The 27,483-nt window shown below is 44.8% G+C and overlaps 2 protein-coding genes across 6 annotated transcripts in view; both read right to left on the reverse strand.

Annotated features, from left to right (window-relative positions):
* kcnq5b (potassium voltage-gated channel, KQT-like subfamily, member 5b) overlaps nt 1-7,944 on the reverse strand; it is a 154,766-nt gene extending 146,822 nt beyond the window's left edge. For all 4 annotated transcript variants that reach the window (XM_061230086.1, XM_061230084.1, XM_061230085.1 and 1 more), the window contains exon 1: nt 7,059-7,944. In XM_061230086.1, the coding sequence (XP_061086070.1) occupies nt 7,059-7,423 (365 nt within the window). In that variant the 5' untranslated portion in view covers nt 7,424-7,944. The remainder of the gene's footprint in view (nt 1-7,058) is intronic.
* Nucleotides 7,945-16,702: 8,758 nt separating this feature from the next.
* rims1b (regulating synaptic membrane exocytosis 1b) overlaps nt 16,703-27,483 on the reverse strand; it is a 106,226-nt gene continuing 95,445 nt past the window's right edge. The window contains exons 27-32 of one of the 2 annotated variants that reach the window (XM_061232927.1): nt 25,922-26,136; nt 24,043-24,187; nt 21,915-22,027; nt 20,526-20,627; nt 19,842-19,981; nt 16,703-19,443 (exon numbers count right to left, since the gene is read on the reverse strand). In XM_061232927.1, the coding sequence (XP_061088911.1) occupies nt 19,225-19,443; nt 19,842-19,981; nt 20,526-20,627; nt 21,915-22,027; nt 24,043-24,187; nt 25,922-26,136 (934 nt within the window). In that variant the 3' untranslated portion in view covers nt 16,703-19,224. Of the gene's footprint in view, nt 19,444-19,841; nt 19,982-20,525; nt 20,628-21,914; nt 22,028-24,042; nt 24,188-25,814; nt 25,836-25,921; nt 26,137-27,483 lie in introns of those variants that run through there. The other variant, XM_061232928.1, reaches the window with a different exon arrangement.

Below are 27,483 nucleotides of genomic sequence, written 5' to 3' on the forward strand. Positions count from 1 at the left end.
CATACGCACACACTCACACACACACCCAAACACACACTCATGCAGCTACACACACACACACACCCAAACACACACTCATGCAGCTACGCACACACACACACTCACACACCCAAACACACACTCACGCAGCTATGCACACACACATACCCACACCCACACAAACGCACACACACACACTCACTCACACACCAAACACACACTCATGCAGGTACGCATACAAACACACACGCACACATATACCCACACCAACACCCACACAAACGCACACACACGGACATGCACACACACACACACACACACACACACACGGATATGTACTTCCGCATGCACGCAGACAAACAGACGCACACACACAAACGCACACACGCATGCAGGCACGCATGCACACGCACACACACATACACGCACCCACTGATGCACACACACAGTCACACACACACACACACACACACACTGGTATGCGGAAATGAAAAACACCTTTTAGTCCATGATGAAATGAAAGACAGCACTTTTTGAAATGAAAGTGCAGGGCATTGCAATGTAAAAAAATAAAAATTAAAAAAAATTAAAAAAAGGCCTTGCTGTTCCGGCCTGGTCGTGCAGTGTGAAAACAGTGTGAGCTGAAAGGTTCTGGATGGAAATGGCAGGAGTGCCGCAGGGCCTGTCCTTGAGTGTCCGGTATCACATCCCTTCTCCGCGCCGAAGCCAACGCACACATTTCAATGTCCAATAACAGCGCTTGCTGCGGTACGAGGACTGCTGTGACTTATTGAAATGGTCATCGAAGTAGCCATTCCATTTCACCGGGCTGAATGCAATGCATGGCAAAACGCAGGATTAAACCCAACACTGAGAATGCACTGTGCACTGGATTTACCCTTCAGACCGCATAAAGAAAAGATTTGGTTTATAGCTCAGCTCGATCTTTTTTCTCACACATTGAACGACTGAGTCTGCTTTTCTTGAGGGCCACTGCATTTGTACAAGAGATATAATTACCAAACAAATTTCAACGATGGGGTTGTAATACTTGTTTTGTGCACATACATCCATGAATACTATTTGTGAAATCCATTAATTCCCTGATCCACACTTGTACATAGGCATATTTAAAGCTTTATTTAAGTCCATTCGTGGCCTGAAAACAAAAAATAAAACATTAAAAAACATTAGTGATTTTCAAAATTAAGTTTACCAAATACATTTTGGGTGAAAAGACCATGCCTTTATTATTCCTCAAAATGAATGCGGGAATACAAAGAATTTTTTTTCTTTTGAGAGAAAGTCAAGAGAAGTATAAGAGAAGTAAGGGAAACAGAAAAGTATTTTATCGGGTTTACGAGCTGTGACTTAGCAGCATCACTAACCCTTGTGATGATCTTTCATCATCATTCAATGTTTTTATATAACTCACCTCGCACTACAGATGGTAATCAGTTGCTAAGTAACTCTTAACAATGATTCAATGATTCCAAGACCAGAAAGTGCCCGTATTCCATTCCTGGAAAGATAATGCACCACACAGAGATAGTGCTGGTGTTCTGTGTGCACACTCTCACTGGCTGTTTGTCTGAAGGAGTTTGTGTTCTCACAGTGCGTGTCAGTTCATCGCTCACTTCTCACACTGAGATCTGGATGAGCACATGCCAGCTCTCGACCCGTCCTGACCTGTCAAGGTCAAGTCTGCGGGGCCAAACGGGACCCACAACTCTCTGGAACGCACCAGGCAGACCCCCTCACCAGACCAACAGGGACCGCAGAGTATCGCTCGACGGCACCCTGACCTTCTGGGTGCGCCGGACATAACCGCCTCCCGCTCGTCCTTCCTGACATCTGAAGAATGGTAACCTCACCCAGCAGCTGGTCCGTACCCTGGTGCCACCCCATCTTAGGCACTCCTTTAATCTCCAGGCTGGCCCGACAGCCAGCCATCATCTCAGCACCCGCAGATCCAGAGACAAAAATCTACCCTATCCTGATGGAAACATAGCAGTTTACAGGTTCTTACCGTAAAAAAAAACCCCAATCGGAGACCTGTCTCTGTGGAACGACTGGGCTCGGAATGGAATGCTACAGACTGGAATGCTGTGGAGCAGGTCAAGTCACTTCCTGTTCTTAAAACCTTTTCATTTCACATTACAGTTATTTTCAGCAGATGCTTTCATCCAAAGCAGCTTACAGTTGGTTTGACTAAGCAAGGGCCCATAAGGGAGCAATGTGAGGTTGAGGGCCTTGCTCAAGGGTCCACAGCAGCAGGTATCTTATTGCAGATACACCGGGGTTTGAACCACCAACTTTCTGGGTCCCGGTCAAGCAGCTTAACCACCATATTGGGCTACAGCACGTGTCTTTGGAGTGTGGGAGAAACATCTGGAGGAAACCCATGCAAACTCCACACAGACAGAAGCCTCCTTCTTGCGAGGTATCAGTGCCAACCACTGTGCCACCATGCCACCCATTGTAAACATCCCAGTTTACTGGTGTTTAAATTGTACTGCCCCGTCATTACAGTATATTTATTACATTACAGGCAATTAGGAGACACTCTTATCCAGAGCGACGTACAACAAAGTGCAGATCGAACTCAGTTGGTGGTGAGGGCTGACTCAGGCAGACTCAGAACCTGAAGGGTCCCAAATTACCTGAATTTACCCGACTGTATAAGCCACACTCAAGTCAAACTCCAGTCCTGGAGGGCAGCAGTGTCTGCTGGTTTTTGGGTTGTTCCTGGGAACCCGCGGTTCATTCAAGTCATTGACCATTAAGACAACACAAGGCTTAAGTACCTTGTTCACAGGCTTAACCCCAAACGCCAATCAAACCTGCAACCTTTCGCTTAAAATACACGTAACCTAGTAGGTATAAGCTCTGTTTCTTCTACCATTCTACTCCTCCATTAGCATACTAGCATACTCTCCAAACTCTCACCCACTCTCTCCCGCGCTTTCACTTGTGCTCAGCCACTTCTAATCACGTCTGCTCCAGCGTCTCTCCATACCGAGGCCCGAGCGGCACTTCTAGGACAAGTACAGTTCCCCTCCTCATCACACTTACCCTAATTCCTGTCTGAATGGATTCTGACCAGGTAACAACGGCATCGCTTAACTAAAAATAACTGCGCTCATCTTGTCAACGTTTGCCGTCGAGTTTTGTCCGTCCTTTCGCGTTTCGTTTTCTGCTCCACGACTCGACGCTGACAACAGGCAACGCGCGTCACTCTAAATGAGGTGTCTGCCAGACTGAGCATTTTGATGGATTTTACATTTCAATATTTTACAACCCGTAACGTTGAATATTAAAATATACTACCCATCTTTCTCCCCTAGGCACTGGAGAAAAATACGTTTTTTGGAGCCTCATTGGAGATGGGGCTCTCGTACTGGGAAGAAATATAGCAATATACACTCAGTGAGCACTTTATTTGGTATTTATTAGACTTTTTAAACTTCTGCTGTAGCCTATCCACTTTTGGATATGATGTGTTGTGTGTGCATAGATGCTCTTCTGCATAGCACTGTTGTAATGTGTGATTATTTATGTTACTGTCACCTTCCTGTCAGCTTTGACCAGTCTGGACATTCTCCTCTGACGTCTCTCATTAACAAGGCGTTTCTGTCTGCAGAACTGCTGCTCACTGGATTCTTTTTGTTCTTTGCAGAATTCTTTGCAAGCTCTGGAGACTGTTGTGTGTGAAAATCCCAGGAGATCAGCCGTTTCTGAGATACTCAAACCACCCTGTCTGCCACCAACAATCATTCCACAGTCACTTAGATCACATTTTTTCCCCATTCTGATGGCAGATTAGATAATTGCATGAATAAGTAGGTGTAATAAATTAAAAATGTTCCTAATAAAGCGCTCGGTGAGTGTGAGCAAATTACCTGGTAATTTATGCAGGATTCTTAAGTTCACCACCATGACTATTTATGAATAAAACAGGATTCATCTTTACTAACAGGTGGTTGAGTATTGATCTGACCAACTGATTAACTGATCTCATGGTCAAATATTTGAATCTTTAAGTATGACATTGGTAAAAATTAATTACAGTTGGTGCAAAATTCACCATTCATTCAATTTCAAACCGAAGTAACTGCCACCCAGCGGCTTTTCAATCTCCATTCCGGAACTGGACCCGCGCGGATAATGCAACATCACGGATGGCCGGAGCAGATCAAACCCACGTCAAGTTTAACTCACACCGTCCGTCCCGGATGCAGGCTTGTTACCATGACACCAGCGGGTCTGGATCGCCTAACGAGGCAGCTGTCAGCAGCAGCCAGCTCAGAACGACTGACGTCACCACTCTTGACGGACAGCCTCTCCACAGTACGGCTGGCTGGTGGGGGTCGAGTGTATGGGAATAAACTAAAAGCGAATTAAGATGTCCATATGGTTATAGTGAAAGTGAACTGAAAATAAGTGACAACATGACAGCACTGTGATGAAACTGTCCTGTCTGCTGGTGGTGACTTGCATGACACTCTGCTTTCTCAGATCTGTGAAGAATCAGAGGAGGACGGGAAAACAGTCTTGTGTCTGCCTGTTGCCTTGAACAGGAACACAAAGAAAACAGAACTCACCCATATGCCCATATAGATGACCAGACCCCAACCTAAGGAACAAGCTCCAGGATTTTATATCTACTGTAAATGGATCATCTCTTGCATACTAAACAGTTTCTGCATGTATAGTATATGTGTGCACTCACAGACTCACACACACATACATGTACATATGCACACACACACACACACACACACACACCGTATGCATAGTACATTGCCCTGGAAGTGAAGCTTGCTTCCTTATCTGCCTTCAAACGGACATTCATTGTTTTCCACGTCTGAATAAACTCTTAATCTCACAGCCCACTGACGCTCAGAGGTGCACACCCCTGTTAAAGGTCTGAAAGTACCCCACGCGGTCGATAGGCCCCCATCGCATGTGAAGGGCCGCATCGCCACTGTCGAGGCGCGCTTAGCAACACGCGTGAGCAGCGACACGGGCAAACACAGCCCGTGATTCCAGATGTGATTTATTGCCGGGCGCGGGCTTCTGGTTTTCGCGGTCGCAGCCAGTCCGTCTCGCGCCTCCGAGCCCCCCGAGGCCCGAGAGAAATGATTCACCGGGTCCTCGGCCGCCGGGGCGCCTTGCAAAGTGCCCGTTTACGCATAATGAGCCGTTTACGCGGCTACCTCTGCGTCCGCACGACTGTAAATACAAATTCACGTAACTGCCTTCGCCATGACAACTCAGCGGGGCGACGCGGAACAAAGGCGGTTATGCGGGGATGACACACTTTCCCTTCGCGCCCAATGAGTCCGCAGCGCGTCCGTGATGTCAGCGTTTCGCAACTTCGGGGTCGGCGCAGATGTAACGACTTAACCCCTCTTGACCTCGGCTGCCCAGCGCGCATGAATAAAACAACAACATCCTGCCTTGTGGCGGAGAGATCCACGTCCGTTTTGGCCACAGTCTACCAGGTCCTACTCCGCTGTGTTCGGGAAGTTGTACATGCTATCCCTGGACATTCATACTTGTGAGGACATATATGATACAGTTTTGAAATTATGCAACAGTGTGAGGACCTTTACACACTTTAAATATTATCTAACTGAAATCTAACTGTCAAATGATACTTAAGAGACTGCGCCTACAGGAGACATGAGGCGTGAGGCCCCATACCTAATATAGCTCCAATCTCTTCCAACATCACAAGTGCACACACATACAGAACAGGCCTTCAATACAAACAATCACACACTCTATTTAGAGCCCCCTCACACAAACCGCAATCCGTTCAGACCCCTACCAACCCCCACTATAGCCCCAGAGAGCAGATCATATTCAGTGTGTGGTGTTTACTAAAAACACACACACACACTCGAGACCCCCGCCACATCTCTGTTTCCTTCCTCATCCCGCTGCGTCTGCGTCACAGAAGTGGCGATAGCAGCACAGCCTCGCTCAGGAGATCAAACACTGGGGCTGTGGCTCACCAACACGGACGGACAGACAGGGGCTGATTTCAGCCTTTCAATGGTAACTTGCAGTGAGGACCGGCGTGTGTTTTGCGTCCCCTGTCCTCCTCGGTTCATTTACTTAAATGGGCAGTTTTTCGAGGGCAAGGTCACAGTGTGAGTCATTTAGTGCACTTATTCATTCTGAAAGCACTGTGAAAAGCACAACGGTGAATTAATTCTTTACATGACGGTTATAAAGTACCACTCCTGGGCTGATGGTGTTTAATTTGATTCCTGGGAGTGTAGAACATGTAGGGCAGCCAGGTAAGATAAAAGCAGATGTGTCAGTAGAGCCATTTATAGTAATTTTCCCTCATTGACATCTTTCAAACCTCTGCCTGCTGCTGCCACACAGCAGAGCTTGGACCCCACACAGACTTTTACATCAAACATATAATAATAATAATAATAATTATTATTATTATTATTATTATTATTATTATTATTATTATTATTATTATTATTTAAACACAATATAATAATGTGTTATTGGTCAATACTATTATTTAAATCAATATCGGAATTATTTTACCCTATAAGCAAACGCTTATTCAGGCTCGTTTGCGTGTTTGATAAGTCATTAATAACACGGTTACAGTGCATTGAGCAAAATAAAATGTCACGCTGGCTCTGCTTGAACATTTAGTTGAGAGAGAAAGGTCACATGATACAAACAGAAGACCCAAAACATTCGGGTAAGACATCTATCTGTCTGTTCGCCTTGGACAATACATTCCTGGATATCTACTCGCTTGACCAATATTAGGGAAAGATGTGCTGCTATTCTCACTTTAAAGGCAACTATGAAATTGCGAAAGCTATTGTGTATAGTTAAAAACTATAGAAATCAGAAATCCATTCACGTCAGTTCAGCAAATATATTATTCAGACATATATTGTGACACAAGTGACACGCACAGCAACAGGTGAAAAGTGGATTTGTATCAACTTCACGTTAAATGTTTACCGACACTGCTGTAGTGCAGCGGTGGTATAGTATTAATAGCTGCTCGTGCTGAAGTATGTACTTACACGAAGGCGTGGTAGACGAAAGCCCAAGCACGCGGTCGCTCCAGCACGTTGTACAGGTAATTCTGAAGCCTCCGGTAGCGCACGTTTCTCCGACCGCTCTGTGCGCTGTAGATAAGCGGCTTCCCAAGCAGGCTAAGGCGGGCTCCCTGCACCCCCCTTACGTTTTCCGCAACCCCTGCACCTGTTGTGCCCGGAGAGGAGCCGGACGCAGCCGACAGCAAGCCGTCGGCCGTCCTCGCCGCGTTGTTCATCGTCCTTCGACCAGACTCCACATCTTTCAATCCATAGCCCTCTGCACGGTGCCCCGGCGAGGTCTTCATCCAGAGCCCCGAGCCTCCTTCATCTCCGCTGTGGTTGCGGGGCATGGCATCACCAGCGAAGGCTGGCAGTGCGTCGTGGGTTCCGGGGTCATGCACATATAAGTAGGATTGCGCCGAGCGAGTTCGGAACGGTTAAAGTACAACTGTGCAAACTGATCCGCTCTGGCGTTATGAAATGAAACTATTCAAATGAGGCACAGCAAAAGCTGTTTAACCGCCTTTCCTCCTCTTCAACTGTCGTTACTCTCCCTCGCGCTTTCCTCCTTTGCTCGCTGAAGTACTCCGATGTTTGTCGGAAGGGTTCGCGTGGATCCACAGCGCTGTGGCGGTCTGAGAGAAACTGAATGGCATTGGGGTTTTGAAGGAGTGTCACTATCTTCTTGGCAGATATTTGGCAAGGGGAGGGAAACACAGAAGGACTTGTGGGTCTCTCGCTCCTCTACGCCAACTGAGTTTACACAGCGTGGCATCCACGCGCACAGGAAGTATGTTATGTAGATGGATTGCGAAACACAAGCCAAACGTCAGCTCTTCTTCTGCACCGTCCGTGCATCGGCATCATTCGCTTTCTTTTCGCATTTAGTACTTATTTAACAATAATTATCAATCAATCAGTAATAATAATAATAATAGTAATAATAATAATAATAATAATAATAATAATAATAGTACAGTGACCAAATTCCGAGTAACCAACTTCAATGCCTTTAGCAATCCATTTTCACTATCAACTGTACATAAACGTCATTGGTATTTCGCTTGCAGATTTCTCTTTTCATTTGGTTCATTTGGTTCATTTCCGTATTTGCAGAAGTCCAAACACATACCTATATTTGAAAGAAAAACAGACATTTGCCGTCCCCAGAGCGCTAAGCGATTTCAAGTGAACCGGCATGATGGAGTTGCGCTTTAAGCCAGAATTTAATGTTTAGTTCCATCTTCTTGTAGTTCTTTATGTACAATAAAAATAATGCATAAAAAAATAATTCCACTAACAGATGCGCCTGTTGTTTTTGTATTGTCGGTGTGTTTTAATTAGACATTCGTGCAGAATTCCGTGTGCACTTCCTACGCACGGAGAAACTGGGCGACTACGTAACGAAGTTTCCAGTCAGGAGCCGAAGGGATACTTGAGCAGACAGGCAATAAAACGCATTTTACATCCACAACGCACATGCTGATGCTCTCCTGAAGCTGCGTTGGTCGTAATGAAAAATAAATCAGCGTGCGCATCAAACTCTCCAAATGCAAGCACTCCGAAGACTATTTGATTTTGTTTTGAATTTGCGCACAAAACAAATCAAAGACACTACGTTCCGTTGGCTGATTACTCACGTTCTGGACTTTCAAACCATTTGTAATTTTATCGCTTTTTCTGCTCCCTCTCTTGCCGTTCTGACTCAGGCTTCTCGCTTCTCTATTCTAAGGCAAAAGGGCTTCTGTCACCGTGACCACGTGATCCAAACTGAAATAAATACACACACTGACTCAGTGTGTTGGTGGGGTCGGCAACTGCCAAATTGGTGAAGCGGTGAGCCAGAAGTATGGTGCGGTGCGGTATGCAACGATTCAGGATATAACCTGGACCTCCCCATCTGCATTAGGGGATTTTATTTTTGTAGCTATACGGTAGTGTGCAAAAATGTGGCCACCTGTGCATCCAGTTGCCACACAACCCGAAAGCATAATGGATCCACCTCCATGCACCCCACCGTATACAGTACATTCATAAAATATTCCCAAAATAATTTTTTAAAGACATGTGATCTCTACAGTAACACCAATGATGGTGCAACTCCAATAATATAAAATAACTATTTTGTTCATATTCAGAATATCACATGTCAAAATGTCCGTCTGTGCTACTGAATGTCACATGTCAAAATGTCCATCTGTGCTACTGAATGTCACATGGAAAAATGTCCGTCTGTGCTACTGAATGTCACTGGCAAAATGTCCGTCTGTGCTACTGAATTTCACTGGCAAAATGTCCGTCTGTGCTACTGAATGTCACATGTCAAAATGTCCATCTGTGCTACTGAATGTCACATGTCAAAATGTCCGTCTGTGCTACTGAATGTCACATGTCAAAATGTCTGTCTGTGCTACTGAATGTCACATGTCAAAATGTCCGTCTGTGCTACTGAATGTCCCATGTCAAAATGTCCATCTGTGCTACTGAATGTCACATGTCAAAATGTCTGTCTGTGCTACTGAATGTCACATGTCAAAATGTCCGTCTGTGCTACTGAATGTCACATGTCAAAATGTCCATCTGTGCTACTGAATGTCACATGTCAAAATGTCCGTCTGTGCTACTGAATGTCCCATGTCAAAATGTCCATCTGTGCTCCTGAATGTCACATGTCAAAATGTCCGTCTGTGCTACTGAATATCGCATGTCTGTGCTACTGAATGTCACTGGCAAAAGTAACAAAATTGGTCCTTTCATGTGACAATGTGTCCAGTCTGACAGTTTTGGTAAATATTAGTAAAAATAATTTCACTTTACTTACTTTACTTATTTTTTTCTCGATATAAATGAAGCAATATAATTTGCATATAGAAAATGGCCTTATATACTATTATGATAAATTCCAAACATTAGATCTAATTCAAAGAATATATGCTCTTCTTCTAGCCAGCCTTGACTTTTACAAATTCAAAAGAACTTATGTGTGCGCTAGTAACACCAAAGACAAGATGAAACAAAAATGTCAAAATTATACAGTTTAATCCGCATCATTATTGTAATTTCACATATTTACGTTGCATTATGTATGAAGTCATAATATACTATATTTAAAGGATCCATCCACCATAATTGGACATCGTTTACATTGCGAGAAAGCAATAACCATTCACAGCATTTGAACACTGACCGCTTTACGAGCCACAGAGGACAATTTCCATACCAAAGCAACAGTCAAAGTGGCTATGTATTTATGCATATGCTCAAACTGTCAGTGGAAGAAGGCAATGAAAATCTCCCGGTGCTCGATGGGCAACTTTGCTCAAAATGATATTGCAGTGTCTATTTACAGGTTAATGACATCCTAAATGCTCGCTGTGCCAGCGTGCCCACAGTATTTGCATGATAAACATGGTCAGGAGTTTCAGCCTCAAGAAAGCGATCGCTTCACCCTGCATGTTTTTGGAGTTCGAGCACATTATATCGTGAATACGCGCATACAGAATGTTGATGATGCATTAGTGGCCTTAGCCGAGTCAAGCACTCGTATTTCTGAGAACACAGCCTCTTCACATCAATGTAAATATTTGCTATAAGGGTGGACTGGTTTCCCACAGGTGCTCCACAGTCACACGGGAATAATGTATACACCTGACTACCTCCACTTGAACCGAGTATCTCGCTTTCGCCAGATGGATTTCTATATTACTGTGGCCTATCCGTGATTCGTCTACACAGAAGACGGCTTTAAACGGCATTAATCATGTATATGGTATGGCATTAATTACTCAGTGCCTTTATTTGTCAGCAGTCAAAGAGTGCAGTAGTAAAAGTGCTGAAATTACAAAGAACCGCAGGTAAATCCTAATCGCAAACAACATCATAATTGTCCGTGACTGTGTGGTATTATGTGAACGCGGCAGTTTGAGTGGTTTAACAAACAGGCTGTTCCCATGGGGCCTCGCTCCGATTTGACAATTGCGGCTTTTATTTTCAAAAGTTTCTCCAACAGTGGTCATCTGCCTGCATTTACGGGTGATATCGTACTACTAGAAACACTCTTGACCGTGAACAGTAGTAGTGCTGTGTTATTGGGTTATTAACACAGTGAACAGCAGCAGAGTTGGGTTATTAACTGACCGTGAACAGCATTAGTGCTGTGTTATTAACACAGTAAACAGCAGCAGTGTTGGGTTGTTAACTGACCGCGAACGGCATTAGTGCTAGGTTATTAACACAGTGAACAGCAGCAGTGTTGGGTTGTTAACTGACCGTGAACAGCATTAGTGCTGGGTAACTAACACAGTAAACAGTAGTAGTGTTGGGTTATTGTTTGTCTCCCTCGTTTCCAGACAAAAAATCTATTTCCACCCAAAAGTGTTATCATCACTGCAAGCCATAAACGCACCGTTTACGACACTACCATTTTCCACTTAATGTACAGTCTTGTACCTTTTGTCCTTCTGCAGTCTCTGTATGTCTCCACAAAGCAAGTACAGATGATTTGTGAGGTTTCACATACATAGTTTTTAACGTCTATGTGAGCAATACAAAAATTAGGTTTTCTTCTGAAGGAACACCCCCTCCCCACCAGATTACCAGCCAGTTTGTTGTACCATATACATTGCAGTGTGCGTCTACTGTCTGACAGTTCTCTTTAAAAAATCTCTCATGTAATGCTTTGGTACTTCATTACATTGCGGATGTAATGCAAGAGGCCATTGTAAACATGGGGTCCTGTCCAGTCTGATCCAGGCTGCACTTGAAAATGCAAATTTGCCTCCTTCTCTACAAATACCTTTAGTTTCTTCAGGGACCATATTAGGCCCATAATTCAGATATCGGAATGCAGATGGGGAATCATTCCACTTCTGCAGAATTTAAGTGTTTCATTCCGGCAATACAGGGAAACCGGCTGAATTGCATTACACAAATGAGACCTTTGAAGTTAATAGATATTTCTAGGACAAACTAGCCACAACTATCAAGACCAACGGGCTAGCTTTTAAGTTGACAATAAATATGAAATGGGGTATGCTGTGGCTTTGCTGCTAGAGTTTTATAGATATGCTTTCTTATTGCAGAAAATGGCTGCATCCTCTCTAAGATGTTTGGGTCAGTCTTAAAGAAGTGCCTATATTGAAACAGCTGATACAGTAGAGAGAGTTTAACAGGGGCCACCTCACTGTACATCCCATAGAGTTCAGTCAGTGATCCATCGTCTCCGCAAAGTTTTGGGGAGAAAAGGACGGTCCCAGTAACGCACTACTCATCATCTCCTGACAAAAACACGCCCTCTAGTGGAAATATGATGGAAACGCAAGATTAACAGAACTCACAAATGAGACGTTTCTGTGCTTAAATTCGATCGTTTTAAAGGAGTATTTTCAAATACAACTGGCCAGATGTATTATAAAACAGAATTATACAAGCTGCAGCAACAAAAGATTTTATTAGAGGAAATAAGTCCAACACAATTTTATCGCTTGTTTTAATTGCCTAATATAAATTAAGCAGTTAAGAAAGTTTATTGAACTTGTGGGACAGTTAGCATCTAGCTGAACAACATCCAAGCAATGAAAGAGAGACTTGTAATTCAGTTCTAATACAACTTTCGTGCGGTAATTATTTTCAAGCCTTCATGCTCTATATTGCTGTCTTCAGAATCGAGTGCAATATAATAACGTTGCATTTGATTGATGTTTTTAATGGCCGTAGCACGTGGATAATCTGTTTCTCTTTGCATTTAAGCAATTAGCTCTCTTCCAAAATACAGTAATTAGTTCTGGCAGCACGGGGGGTTGGCCACAGGGAAAACTCTCAGACACAAAATTAATTCAAAAGTTAATAATAAAAAAAACTTCTAAGAAATAATGCTGTTGTGGCATTTTCGTAAGTGGAATTTTTTATGGACTTGCTGCACACATTCACAGTTAGCAGTGAACATAACATAATTGAATTAATTTATACATTATAAAAGGAAGCCACCCAGAGGTTACTGTAATACTAGAATGTCAATATGAATATTTATGTAAATTTCTATAAAATGTTCTGATTAATAATAGAACAAGTAATACATGTGCCTTACAAATTATCTAAAAATAATAATGTTTCTCTTTAAATGCAAAAGGATGGTTGCTCTCCTTTTGGGTCATAAAGGTGACTGTCAGAACTGCAGTTTGGGCTTTGGAGCAGCTGGCCTGCCTCAGTTGAAAATGATGCACCCCGTCAGGGGTGGAGTGAGGTTCTGAGGATTGGGCGATTTCACGCGTTGGTTCACCTTCCTGAATATTGCCAGTAATGATATGTTGAAAAATTGCCTACAAAACAGTCGACTGGTCAGCTGGTTTGGTGGGATGACAAGTTGACTGGTCAGAGGTCGCTTTTTAATTTCAACCTGCAGACCCTGGGTGGGGTGGCCTGTAGCGTAGTGGTTAAGGTACATGACTGGGACACACAAGGTTGGTGGTTCTAATCCCGGTGTAGCCACGATAAGATCCGCACAGCCGTTGGGTCCTTGAGCAAGGCCCTTAACCCTGCATTGCTCCAGGGGAGGATTGTCTCCTGGATAAGACCGTCTGCCAAATGCCAATAATGTAATGTAATGTAATGTAATGAATACTTGAATCCCAGGCGGGTACGCTGTGAACCCTATGAATCCCCTATGAACACACCAAGTATTTAACCCCTCCCAAATTTTGTTCCGGAGGCCCACAGGCTACCAGTTGTCATCAGTCCATACTGTAGCGGTACAGTATAAAATCAGTACATCTCATGAGTCATGACTACAGACACGCACTACATGACTAGTGCGTGAATAGTATTAATGCAATACAATCTTAGAAAAATGTGTTCCTTGATCAGATTCAACTTTATTGGCATTGCCTTCTAAGGCAATGAAATGCATCCCATTTCACCTATGCTAGTTACTTAGGAGCAGTAGGGCAGCCATAGTACAGCTCCCAGGGCCCAACTCCAGTTCTAACCTGCATGTCTTGTGACTGTGGGAGAAAAGCTCCACACGGAAAGGCCCGGGCAGGGCTCAAACACAGGACCTTCTTGCTGCGAGGCAACAGTGCTACCCACTGCACCACCGTGCCACCCGTACTCTTCTCCGGCTTATCTCCATACAGCAGGAGAACCGTTCTTAGTTATTTATGGAACCTTCTATGGTAGGCAATAAATGAGAAAACTCCCATATTGAACCATTTTGCTCAACAAGGAGCTGAACTTGAACCTCTCTGGAGAAACAGAAGCCTTTTGGAAGCATTTCCTCTGAGAGTGTAGATGAATCAACATTTGTAAGGCCAAGAAGACAGAGACTGGGCTTGTGCTCAGTTTGGTATTTAGAGATTTCATTCGATTTCTGGGGTTGAGCCTGAACGATCCGAATGGGCAAGTTAATGTCAGCATCCGTTCAAAAAGGCAAGCACTCGTGACAAATCTAAAGGTCTGTGATTCGAATTCTATTCCATCACACAAATACTGCTCATTCTAGCTCACGACTGGAGTGGGCCAACTCATACGCAACTAATTACTGCAGAACCACTTTCCTGTTAAAAGAGATTTATGTGAGAAACATACAAAATATGACATGTTATATAAGTATACATACTATTACTGCGTTTGGATTGATGAATACATGAAAAGTGAGTACTAACAGGAAAGGGAATACAGAGTAATGTCATTTTTATCGAGCTGTATCTAATAACGGCACTGCAGTGACGTAGGAATTAGCAAGATAACGGACCTTTGCTAAACCCCCTTCCTGGCGTTTCTTTTCGCTTAGATTAAATTGAAATTAACTATGAGGTTTGGAGGGGAAAGCATGTATTTTGATGCTTAGTTTATATTTCAACAGTAGCCTGTTTATTTATTAATCACGCATATCTCTTTCATCTACCCCCAGCAGAGACTTGAGACTTCCTGGAAGCTGAAGATTAGCATCTTCTAATAACTCAATTTCTTTTCTGCAAATTCAGTGCTTCTGTCTTTCTAGCTGAGGTCAAGAATAGGGGTCCAATTGCCCAGGGCAGAGAGAGAGAGAGAGAAAGAGAGAGCTGAGAGAGAGAGAGAGAGAGAGAGAGAGAGAGCTTCAAACAAGAGGCCTCAAATTTTCTGAATCTTTTTTGAACTGATGTTATTGGAGGCTAATTTAATCTGTACCCAATGGCATGTGTTTTATGAAATTACAGCATATTTTCTATTTTATTTTGTTTTTACTTCAGCTTTGGAGAGATGACAATCTAAAACACTGGCAGCTTCCGGTGAGAGGTTTGTCTAGTATAACCAGCAGTGAGACAACAGTGAGGCACATTCAGTAAATCCTTACCACTTTTTTTGTCACTTTCACTCATTTATTTTTGAGACCAACATGAGTTTTTCATCATCCAATAAAACTAATCTGCTCACTGAGAATGTATTAATGCAGCCGTAAAGGGCGGAAAACTGATACGGACTGCAGCTAAGAAACATCTGGGTGGGCCAGCCGTGAACACTGAGAAATAAGGATTCGGCGGAGGTGCATTTTTGCCAAATGCACACAGAAAGAACAACAGTTTTCTATTTCTGGTACTAATAAGTACCTTTCACACGCAAAAAAAGGTACAAATTAATTATGTATTGCTGGCTTAGGGGTACAATTTTAATTCACAGTCAGTCAATTGAACCTTTTTTCCCTCAGAGTTCAGACAAACATAATTCCTTGTGCATGTTCATATGACTGTGGCCGGTGTGGTGTCCTTAGTTAACTGGACCTGCGGTCTGTCAGTCAGCTGCGAGCGAATCGTATTTCTCTAACGCAATGACCAATGAAACGAGCTCAGTTAGCGATCGGGTGAAGCGGGACTCCATTATCCGTTGTTGGATGGAGAACTGCCGGCAGTTTCGCATCATCATTGTCATCATCATCATCATCATCATCATCATGGCAGGCTAGCTCCACCCCTGACTGGAGTACAAGTCATGTGACTCGATTCTGCAACTCCGGCCTTCATTCAGTTGGGTGTGTGTGTATGTGTGTGCGTGCGTGTGTGTGAGGGCGTGTGTATGCGTGCGTGCGTGTCTGTATGTCTGCGTGTGTGTGTGTGTGTGTGTGTGTGTGTTACATACGTAAATATCTAGTGTTGTTGAGAAACCTGTGAAACCACTGTCAACATGAGCAGAACAGGGGTCCTTTTCACAGAGCAGGATTACTGAGTTTGCTGGATAAAACCCGGAAGCGTCCCAAATCTGGAACATGTACAGTGAAGAGAGCTGCTCCGGGTTTTACTCAGGGCAGTTATCCCGCTGACAAATCTAACTCAGTAATGCTGCTTTGTGACACTATCCTTCGAGCATCACGGCGTCATACAAACTCTGTCCACTAGGCGGAGTTCAGGAAAAGAATGCTCGATTCTTAGTGCAGGAATCTCTTGTCTTACTCTTGTGTATTCTAGTGAAACCAAGACAAATATTGCTTTCTCATAAGAGGGTAACCACAGCAACCTGAAGCACACTGTATTGCTGACCTGGAGGTGTCTTGTGATTGTGTATTAAGACCACAACTCAGTTCCTCGCAAATCAGCACGGAGGGCCGCAAACCTCAGGTTTATTTATCAGAACAAAACAGTAATTGATTAGGAAAGTCCAAATAAATTTTCTTCCACACAGTCTTTTATTTGTAAATAATAAAAATGAACTCTTTTAATATAAAACATACACATCATTTGAGCCACATCTGTTATACAAACAAGAAATGTTGCAGTGAATACTTTTTTATACGTTCTTTTGTTTCAGTGGAACACATAAATTGTAAACAATCAGCATTTTATTTTATTTATTTTATTTTTTTTCCATATTTTATTTTCAGTAATACTGACAAAGTAAAGAAATAAACCTCACGGACAGGAGTAGACTTTATTAAACATGTTTACATGACATGAAGGTTGGGGTTAAAGAGGGGGTGGGGGCCGTGATCCGACGTATGTTTTAGAACAGGGGGAATCATCGCCCAGTGTTGAGCTCGGCCAGCTAAAACTTTAAAGCCCCCCAAGGCACCCCGGTGTGCGACAGGGCCATCTTGGCGGTCCTCTGCAGACCGGGCTTCAATCGAAGAAATCTGAGTGGGAATTCTCACAAAAAAATCACAGATTCACACTGTCATCTCTGACAAATACTGTGTGTCGAGCGTTTGTGAGTGTCTGTGTGTTCATATATAATCACATCTCATGTATGATACATCATACATGATGTTATATATATATAACATCTGCTTATGTAAATTTAGGATAATTAGACTTTATATATTGTTTGATTTTATTTATACATATATATTTGTTCTACTTTAGTACCAGCCAAAACAGAGTGTAAATGATGGACAACAGAAGGCTTGGGCTATCTTGGTGCTACACTAAAGCACTTTCTTCGGTAGGGTAAATTAAATACAACGTAAGAGCGTTTTAAAAAAACCTCCGGCGCCAGTATAACGGACGTGTTCTGGACTGGTTCTGCGCCGAAACGTCTACACACGCGGTATGAATGGCTTCGGCTTCTTGGTTATCTCTTTATATTAATTACGAGCAATCTGTACAAGGACATGCAACATACAAGCTGGCCTACAGTATGTGGGACTAACACACGTATCTAGTTCAATAACTTCTTTTTGTGTCTGCTTTGTTTTACAAAATGTGCATGCAGCTTGGAACAGTTCCAGAGTCATGCTGCCCCTCGCCGGGAGGACAGAAGGAGGCCTGTGATTGGTTGGTTGTGTCCTGCTTTCTTTCTCCCAGCCCGTCTGATTGGTTAAACTGTCACATTCACAGAAAATGCATGAGGGAATTCTGAATGATTCCGTTTGTCTTTTATTTTGTTTTTTTTGTTTGTTTGTTTTTGCTTTTTTCGTTTTTGTATGTTTCCCCCACAAATCTAGGCAAAGAGGAAATGAAACGGACATAAAAGAAGCAAATCTTAATTTGACTTTTTTCTGTTTTTCATCTCTTTTTTTTCAAAAAGTTAAACTTTTTGCAGTAAAAAATCAAGCTCTTGTGCTTGCGTTTAAATCTCAAAATAATGTAAACAGAAGTCTGATAAAAACTCTAACATGTGCAGGGTTACCTCCCTTAAAACAGTCAGTGAAACTGAACCGAATATTTCATATATTTATTCTTTAATATTTCGTATTTTGTTTTTGAATCTCGCTCTCGCCGTGGCGGGCGGGGCGTCTCCATGGTAACAGCTCAAAGCCCCTCTTATTGGCCGACCCCTCGGGGGAGGTCAGAGTGTACATCGGTACGGAGGCTCCGGTCCCACGTGTTCATGACGGAGTAAGCAGCATCACAAGCAAGCGTTTCACTGTCAGAATAATGAGAATCATAATCATAATCATAATCATAATCAAATCAAAGTGACGCTGCTTCTTCTAAAAAGTCCCCAGCATCGGCAGCACAGATTGCTTTCTTTTTTCATTTTACATTTTTTCTCCTTTTCTTTTTTTTTTGATTCCATGCAAACATCAGAAAACATAAAAAAATCTTTTTTATTTTTTTTCCCATGATGCAAAATGTGAGTGCCTGTGTGCAGAAGACAGAGAGAGGGCACGGGGGGAGAGGAAAGGCAGAGCGGGCTCGTGATTAACGGACAGGAACGGGCTTTGTGCCAGAGAGTGCCACCCCGGGACCGGTCCCACTGCACGCCGGGAAAGGCCACGTGCTCGGGAAACAGACACGGAACGGGAACGGCCGTGTTTGGAATGGGGGCGCTGCGGTGACATCACACCGGCTGCTAGTGCGGAACGCCTCCGGACGGTCAGGGCCCAGCGATCCGTCTATACGACGGTACTGCAGGTTCCTCATAGTCGCCTGTTTTTAGTGTAAAACCCTGTGGTCCCTTAATCGCCTCGGTTTTCACTCGCTTTCTGTGACAGCCCTATTAAAACAAACAAACAAACTCACAGACAAACAAACGAGAAATAAAAGAATGACAAAATGTAAGAGAAAGAGGGGAAAAAAACAGCCCTAGGCTACTCAAAAAAAAGCTACAGGAGTGATTGTCAGGCTCCAGCAAAGCTTTGATCTTGATTATGTCCGTTTCTGATTGTTGCTCTAGGTTTCTTTTCTTCTTCTTCTTCTTCTTCTTCTTCTTCGTTCTCTCGTCCTCCTCGGTTCCTGCGAGTCCACTAGGACCGGACACCCGGGGGCCCCGACGAGCTGTCGAGCGACGACTGGGAAGCGCGTCGAGTGAGCGAGGCTAGCGTGGGATCCACCAATGAAGAGGGCGGAAACAGTTTGTACCAGCCAATCACCGTACTCGATAGGTCCAGCTCCTCCAGTAGGATCTGTGCAACGCCCATGAAGCATTTGTGGTCCATTCGCCCGTAGTCTCCCCAGACTATGACCTGAGAGAAGGAGCAAGCACGAAAACAAAATGGCGGTTGAGATATGAGACACTGGTTTACAATAATGTTCCATGAACTGGCATGAACTTACGTACTACGGATGAGTTCATCTGTACAGCTCTGTTCATGTATTTGTACATCATTAATCCATGTTATCAACTACATTAGTTATTGCCAATTCATATTGGAATGAAAAAGTCAGTTAATGTATTTGTCATTGGTTAACTAATTACAAGTTCATCTTATGGCTTGCTAATGTATAAATATAATGTTAACAGCTGCATTAGTTAATGTTCGTTCATGAACCTTATTGTAAAGTGTGATGGAGACACTGGGGGCGAGAATTCGATTGGGCATGCTGGACCGTGAGTGACACACGCCAGGCCCATGAGACTCACCTGCAGTACTTTACCCTGTGGGCTCTCCTCGAAAAGCAGCGCTTGCTGGTATAAGGGGTCGAGTGTTTTTCGTGCAATCTTTGTTTTCTTTTTGGCTACATACGCTCCGTTATCCAGCAAATAGACCTTAACGTACGGAGCTGGAAAAGACAGAAAGAGAGATTGTTGTCCCTTTTCCCAACCTCGATACTCAGGGCTGCCTTTATTAAAAATGAAGACAGAAACACAAAGACCAGAGCTTCACCAGACCATAAGACTCAGCTGGGAATGTGAGAAAGACTGACTCTGCACTGAAGGACATGTCTCATTACGCTGAGCATGACAGCTTCCACTCTGCGCTCGTAATTTGCCCCCTGGTCCCGTCGTTCTGAACCAAATCCAAAGGTGAACGGGACACTTACATAATAATCACAAGCCCAAGTCGTGTGAGGTGAAGAAATCTGCAGTTAACAACTTCTAGCTTCTAACTACTTTGAGAATAGAATGTTCTTAACCGAGCATTCTAATGCTGATGTAACAATCACAGCTGGTGACAATAAGCAAAGGAGTTCTAGAACACTGGGGAAAAATTCCAAAACATTCCAAAATACCGACTCTTCGAAGGGATATTGTTGAGTACAGACATATTGGGCTTCTCCAGTGATCAGGGATCATTGATTAGAAGCGCCGGGTGAACTGACTCACCTGGGAGGGATTTGGATCCTGGTTTCTGTATGAGGCCACGGGCTCTGATCACCTCCACCTCCAGCTGACCCTTCTTGTCCATCATTCCGATCTGAATGTCCCCTGGATAAGACAGACACGACCGGGGGGTGAGACAGTGCAAGCACAGCCGCAGCCAAGACCAGCCACATGTCCTTGTAGCAAATTTCCGAAGCGGAGACCTTGTTACTTTAGGTTACCGGCAAGGTTTTATTGAGGTGTCTGTCAAGAAATACAGTATAAATTACCGTTCTTAATAGACCAATCAGCATGAGCTCTCCGTAATAGGTTAACTTGCAATAACATGGGATTTATGTGGAATCTTTACCTTGGAATTAAGGGAAAAGCTGTGTAATATTTCCTGAGTCTCGGCGGGTGTTAATGAAGGGGGCTGTTGTGATAGGAGATGAGGTGGTGAGAGCATGCTGGGGGCTGTGCATAATCATTGCTCAAAAAGGTCATTACATTTACTCACTCCGCACTCTAATGAAATCTAACAACACCGGAGAGATTGCAGCGCTATCTTCAGCGCTCTGCTGTCGACTATTTATTTATTTTGGCTGTCGAGCGAAACGTTGGGCAGAACGAAGCCAGAGGACAAGCTGTGGAACATTAAGGAAATAAACAGCAATTTTATTTCTGTTTAACACTGTTGGCCTTCCCCTGGTGATGCCACAGTGAGGTCCAATGACAACATAAATGATAGCCTTTGCCTAGTGATGCCACAGTGAGGTCCAATGACATCTTCAATGATAGCCTTTCCCTAGTGATGTCACTGTGAGGTCCAATGACAACATAAATGATAGCCTTTCCCTAGAGATATCACAGTGAGGTCCAATGACAACATAAATGATAGCCTTTCCCTAGTGATGTCACAGTGAGGTCCAATGACATCTTCAATGATAGCCTTTGCCTAGTGATGTCACAGTGAGGTCCAATGACAACATAAATGATAGCCTTTCCCTAGTGATGTCACAGTGAGGTCCAATGACATCTTCAATGATAGCCTTTCCCTAGTGATGTCACAGTCTTTTATTGTGAGAGGGGCAGCCCACAGCCTCATGGTTAAAGGTGCTTAACTGGGACCATAATGGTTTGCCGGTTAAAGCCCCAGTGTCACTACAATAAGATCTGTGCAGCTGTTGGGCCCTTGATCAAGGTCCTTAACCCCACATTGCTCCTGGGGGGACTGGCTCCCACCTAGTCTAATCAACTGTACTGTAGGTCGCTTTGGATAAAAGCGTCAGCTAAATAACTGTAATGGTAGTGAAGAGTTAAGCACTTTGATTTGTTCAGACAAGTCGATGATTGACAACTCATTGTAGCTCCACCCATCGTGACCTCACTGGCCCGTCACTGCCGTCTACTCACCAATGGCAGGAGTGGCGAGGGTCTGTCTGCCAACCAGCTGAGCCGGGCCCAGCCCATCCAGGAAGTCGCTGAACTGACTGTCCGCCCCCAGGCGTACCCCTGAGAAGATCAGACTGGGGAAAAGAAAGAGATGACGGGTCAGTCGACACATTCGGGATCTCAGCTGTGACATATTCAGAACTCTACCGGGGGTTGCAAGGGCTGGCATTTCTCCTGTTTCTTCCCTTCTGTTACTCTGTAAAGCGTCTTTGAGACAGTCTTCTGTGAAAAGCGCTATACAAATAAAACTGAACTGAATTGAATTGAATTGAATATTCCCTCCCGATTATCAGTAATAATTTCCTCGGACTGTCGGACAGTGAAGAATATTCAGCTGCTTAATCCGGTTTAATACCAGCCCCGCAACCAGTAAGAACATTTAGCATTAGACTCTCACAGACAGGGGTATTTAAGCGTCCTAAACTTCATACAACACGATCTCGCTGCAGTGAACCGACTCCCTGGCCTAATCCCATTGGGGATGCGGGTTTGAGAGGCCAGGCTTCGTGCCGCAATCCAGCGAGAAAGCGTCTAATCGTCGCTCTCCCGCTAATCAGCCGCCGATTAGCTGCTTCGTCACGCCTCGTTAACGCCGAGCGCGGAGCGGCAGAACCGCCGCAGGCTCCGAGCTGAGGCCTGATTAAGGGCCCCGGCCCCGTTTCCGGAAGGATAAGAGACTCTCGGGGGCAAAAAAAACAAAAAAAAAACCCTCAGCAAAAATTATGAAGGAGATAAGGGGGAGAGCGTCATCCGAGGGAACCAGGAAACGGCATGACCTCGGAGGACCCGGAGCAGCTCACGACTGTATGGACGTGGAGCTCCTTCCTACGGCAAAATCGCCTTCATTTCTGTGCACGACTGGTCCGTTTGAGGAATTAATTTAGATGTTCTTTCTGTCTTTTAGAACGTTTTTCCGTTCTGCTCACAGAGGGCTTCTTCGTTGTCAGAGGTAATGGAGGACACACACTGGGTTAGGGGTAAACTGCTCGTGAGTGTGCCGGACATTCAGCTAGAGTCAGGAATGTGAGCCAAGATTCATTTCTCAATAAAATTAGAAAGAAAGTGGAGTAAAGCCACAATTTCCGAAAAAGGCAATAAATAAATAGATCAATAAATAGCTGGGGGAAGAAGGCTGCGGTACAGTATTGCTTACACACTTCTGCCTGAGGAGAATACTGTCTCGAAACATGTTGTGGCATCAACACATACACTCAGTGAGCACTTTATTAGGTAGACCTGTACACCAGCTTGTTAATGCAAATATTTAAACTAAAAGCATGCAGACGTGGTCAAGAGGTTCAGCTGTAGTACAGACCAAATGTCAGAATGGGGAAGGGATGTGATCTAAGTGACTTTGACCGTGGAATGACTGTTGGTGCCAGACAAGGTGGTTTGAGTGTCTCAGAAACTAGACACTCAAACCAACCATGTTCCAGGAGATCTACCATCCTGAAGGTTTTCACTTCAACCCTAATTTGGCATGCCTGACTCTACTAATTAGCATCAGTGAAAACCTATAGGATGGTAGATATACTGCTTTGGCAATGTAAGTTTGAATTGAACTGAGAGACAGAGGGACAGAGAAGGAGACATATACAGAGAAAGAGAGAGAGGGGGAGATATAGAGAAAGAGAGAGGGAGAGATATAGAGAAAGAGAGAGGGAGAGATAGAGAGAAAGAGAGAGGGAGAGATATAGAGAGAAAGAGAGAGAAAGAGAGATACAGAGAAAGACAGAGGGAGAGATAGAGAAAGAGAGAGAGGGAGAGATTTAGAGACAGAGTGAGAGATAGAGAGAAAGAGAGAGGGAGAGATATAGAGACAGAGTGAGAGATAGAGAGAAAGAGGGAGAGATATAGAGAGACAGAGAGAGGGAGAGATATAGAGAGACGGAGAGAGACAGAGATATAGAGAGAAAGAGAGCGAAAGAGAGAGGGAGAGATATAGAGAGAAAGAGAGAGAGAGTCATGTGTGCTTTGGCAATAAGCACATTTGTATGTCATGCTAATGAAGCAGTCTGAATTGAACTGAACTGAACTACGAGCAGGACGCTAGCATGCGGTGAGCGGTGGCGGGGGCGGTGGCACTGACTTCCCCTCGGAGTTGTAGCTGTTCATGCTGCCGTTGTTGGATTCTCGGCTGGCCTGCCGCGCCACAGCGTTTCGCGGGTACTCCACCGCCATCCCCGTCTCCTGGCTGCGCTGGATCTGGCTCTTATTCTTCTTACTGCCCGCTTCTGAAAAAGGGCCAACGTCACGCAGTTTACCACACAGCTCAACGTCCTAGAGGCAGCGGTCTGAACAGTGTTAGGGTCTGCCTGTGCCAATATTTAATCATGTCCTGCTATGTGTTGTTGTTGTGAATCAGAGTCACTATGGGAATTTATAATACTTGCACTGCAAAATATTATTAACATGATAGGACATCTTTTTTTTTTTAAAGATATTTTTTAGGCCTTTTTCAGCATTTATTGGACAGTATAGTATAGAGAGACAGGAAGAATGGGAGCGAGAGAGGGGAAGATGGACGGTCGGATTCGAACCGTCGACGTCGCGGCTCGCAATGAGCATGCGGTCAGTGCTCTACAGGCTGCGCCATGATAGGAAATCTTGACAATTTTTTTATCATTATTCTCATCAACGTCAAACTATATTGTGACTACTTTTAAATACTAATGTAGATTACACCACATCAACCATCAACATCAACATTTTCTTTCTTCCATGTGTAATTCCCGTGTACAGGATGTACTTTTTAATCGCCGTGCACAGTGCACAGTTTGGAATTAGACCCAAGCTGACAGGCAATCCGCCGCACGGAGTAAAACAGAAACGGCGACAAGAACAGAAAGATTCAAAGAAACGATACATCTGTCACCACTGAGAACATGCTGAACATCTCAGCACTGACCCGGTACCTCACTGTCTGAGCCACTTTATGTTTCCCCATAAATCCCTGTCACCTCCCTGGCCTGAACTGTCAAACGGGAGGGTTTATTAGGTCACGAGCAGCACAATAAACTCCATATAAGGGTGGCGGGGTTTGAGGAAAACAGTGTGCGCTGAGGGTGTTCATGCGGGGGTGAGTTTACACGGCCCTTTCCACCGCCATCGCGCTCCCGTAGGACCCACGCGATGCGGATGTGGGTGTGCTCTTGTCGAGCCACGGTAATTACCAGCCTGCCCCGACCTCTGTCATTCATTTACGAAAGGTCACGCCGCGTCTTTTAATCGCGCCGCGGCTTTTTATTCCTCGGGAACAAAGCCACACATACGTGACCCTCGTGACTCAAAGGGTTATTTTTCACAGTGTGAATGAAAACAAAACTGAAAAAACAATCACAATATTGTGGAAGAACAACAGGGTCGATTCTATTTCAAGTCATGCAGTTCGGGAAATGAATGAATTCCGTTAAATTCATCGAAACATCTCTGTAGAACAGGGCAGGCGTTTTGCCGTTAATTCCCCAAACCCCAGGTGCTGAACTCCCCCGTGCACATCCAGCATGCTGATTCAGTGTGAACGTGGGCAGCAGGCCTACAGCGAACCGGGCCCAGAGAGGCCTAGAACTGGATCTGCTGTGAAGGAGAGCACTCTTTTTCAGCAGAAATAAACTCTGCAGGCGGGCGGATAACCGGTCAGATAACTCCAGCCAGCTGATTTCACTAATTAGTTCTGCTGTACCTCCTAGCTGACGGGTAGGGCTAATTAGCTAATCCGGCTGATTGGAACAAAATACTGAGGTGCTCTGGCTGTATACAAACCAAGGGATAGTGCTTGGGCGGATATTAAAAGGTCTGTGTGTGCGTGTCTCTAAGTGAGACCTGTATTCATGGGTAGGGTTCAGGGAGGGGTGGACGCACCGGTCTGGCTGAGCTGGGAGGTGCTCCGACTCAATAAAAACCCAGGTCTGTGTGTGTCTCTGAGTGGGGCCTGTATGAGGGGGCAGGGTTCGGGGTGGGGGACGCACCGGTCTGGCTGAGCTGGGAGGTGCTCCTGCTACGGCGGGACCCCACCATGGCGACCACGCGGGCGCTGAGGCTGGAGCGCCGCTTCTTCCCGCCGGAGCCCAGCGAGCCCAGCGCCGTGTCCGACTGGCTGCCGTCCGTGCGCTCCCGCGAGTAGATCTCCCCGCTCACACTCGTGCTCTTCAGCATGCTGCGGCCACACGCACGCATCTGCCGGCTGGGCAGGGGAGAGGAGGAGGAGAGGAGGGGGAGGAGGAGGAGGAGGGGGAGGAGGATGAGGAGGAGGAGGGGGAGGAGGAAGAGGATGATGAGGAAGAGAAGGAGAGGATGAAGAGGAGGAGGAGGAGGAGGAAGAGGAGGATGAGGAGGAGGAAGAGGAGGATGAGGGGAGGAGGAGGAGGAGGGGGAGAGGAGGATGAAGAAGAGATGGAGAGGAGGATGAAGAGGGGGATGAGGAGGAGGAGGGGGAGGAGGGGGAGAGGATGAGGAGGATGAGGAGGGGGAGGAGGAGGAGGAAGAGGATGAGGGGAGGAGGAGGAGGGGGAGAGGAGGATGAAGAAGAGATGGAGAGGAGGATGAAGAGGGGGATGAGGAGGAGGAGGAGGAGGGGGAGAGGAGGATGAAGAGGAGGAGGAGGATGAAGAAAAGGATGAGGGGGAGGAGGAGGAGGAGGAGGAGGAGGATGATGAAGAAGAGATGGAGAGGATGAAGAGGAAAGGATGATAATGAGAAAGTGATGGAGAGGTGGATGAAGAGGAAGATGAAGAGGAGGATGATAAGGAGGATGATGAGGAAGAGATGGAGAGGAGGATGAAGAGAGGATGATGAGGGATAGATGGAGAGGAAAGCATGATGTAATGTGGGGAAGGGGAAGAGGACAATTAGTGAGTTTACCTGACGATCGCTCCTCTGGAGCAAATGTTGGGATGTATGTGTGTGATGGATCAGTCTCTGTGAGAATAACAGTCTCTTCTCTGCTCCCGCATTCCGACCCATGCCTCTCACCCTTTATAAAGGCGTGAGGTCACAAATGTGCAGCTAGAATGTTCTTACCTGAACACTCTAATGCCGATTGTGACTGAAAACAACGGCGTTCTAGAACACTGTCTTAGAATTTTAAAGAATAAAACATTCCAAAAAACCATGGGTTAAATGTGTGGAGAACCCACATCGATCTCCTCATAATGTCACTGTATACAACAGCAGTAGTTAGCGAGCTGTGCTCAGAACAGCGTGTCACAGAGCCGTAAGAACCTCGGCCTGGGAGCCCCACTCACACCCAGGGATCTGTTCATACTAATTCACACACAGTGCAGTAATCCCATGCATTTATCCGTAATCTACAGCTCATTTAGACACAAGCTTACATTACACTAAAAACAGAGATGTTGTCCAGATTCCACTTAGCTGCGGCAGTGTCAGTAATATAAAAGAAATAAAAAATAAAAATAGTACAACCACATCAAATGCAGGTAGAGGAGGTAAGTGATGATTGTGTTTAATTTTTGATAGAACAGCAAAACAATGATAGTGACATGCGGCACAAGCAGGCAAGCAGGAGTCT

Source organism: Conger conger, chromosome 2, assembly GCF_963514075.1.
Source record: "Conger conger chromosome 2, fConCon1.1, whole genome shotgun sequence".
Classification (NCBI taxonomy): domain Eukaryota; kingdom Metazoa; phylum Chordata; class Actinopteri; order Anguilliformes; family Congridae; genus Conger; species Conger conger.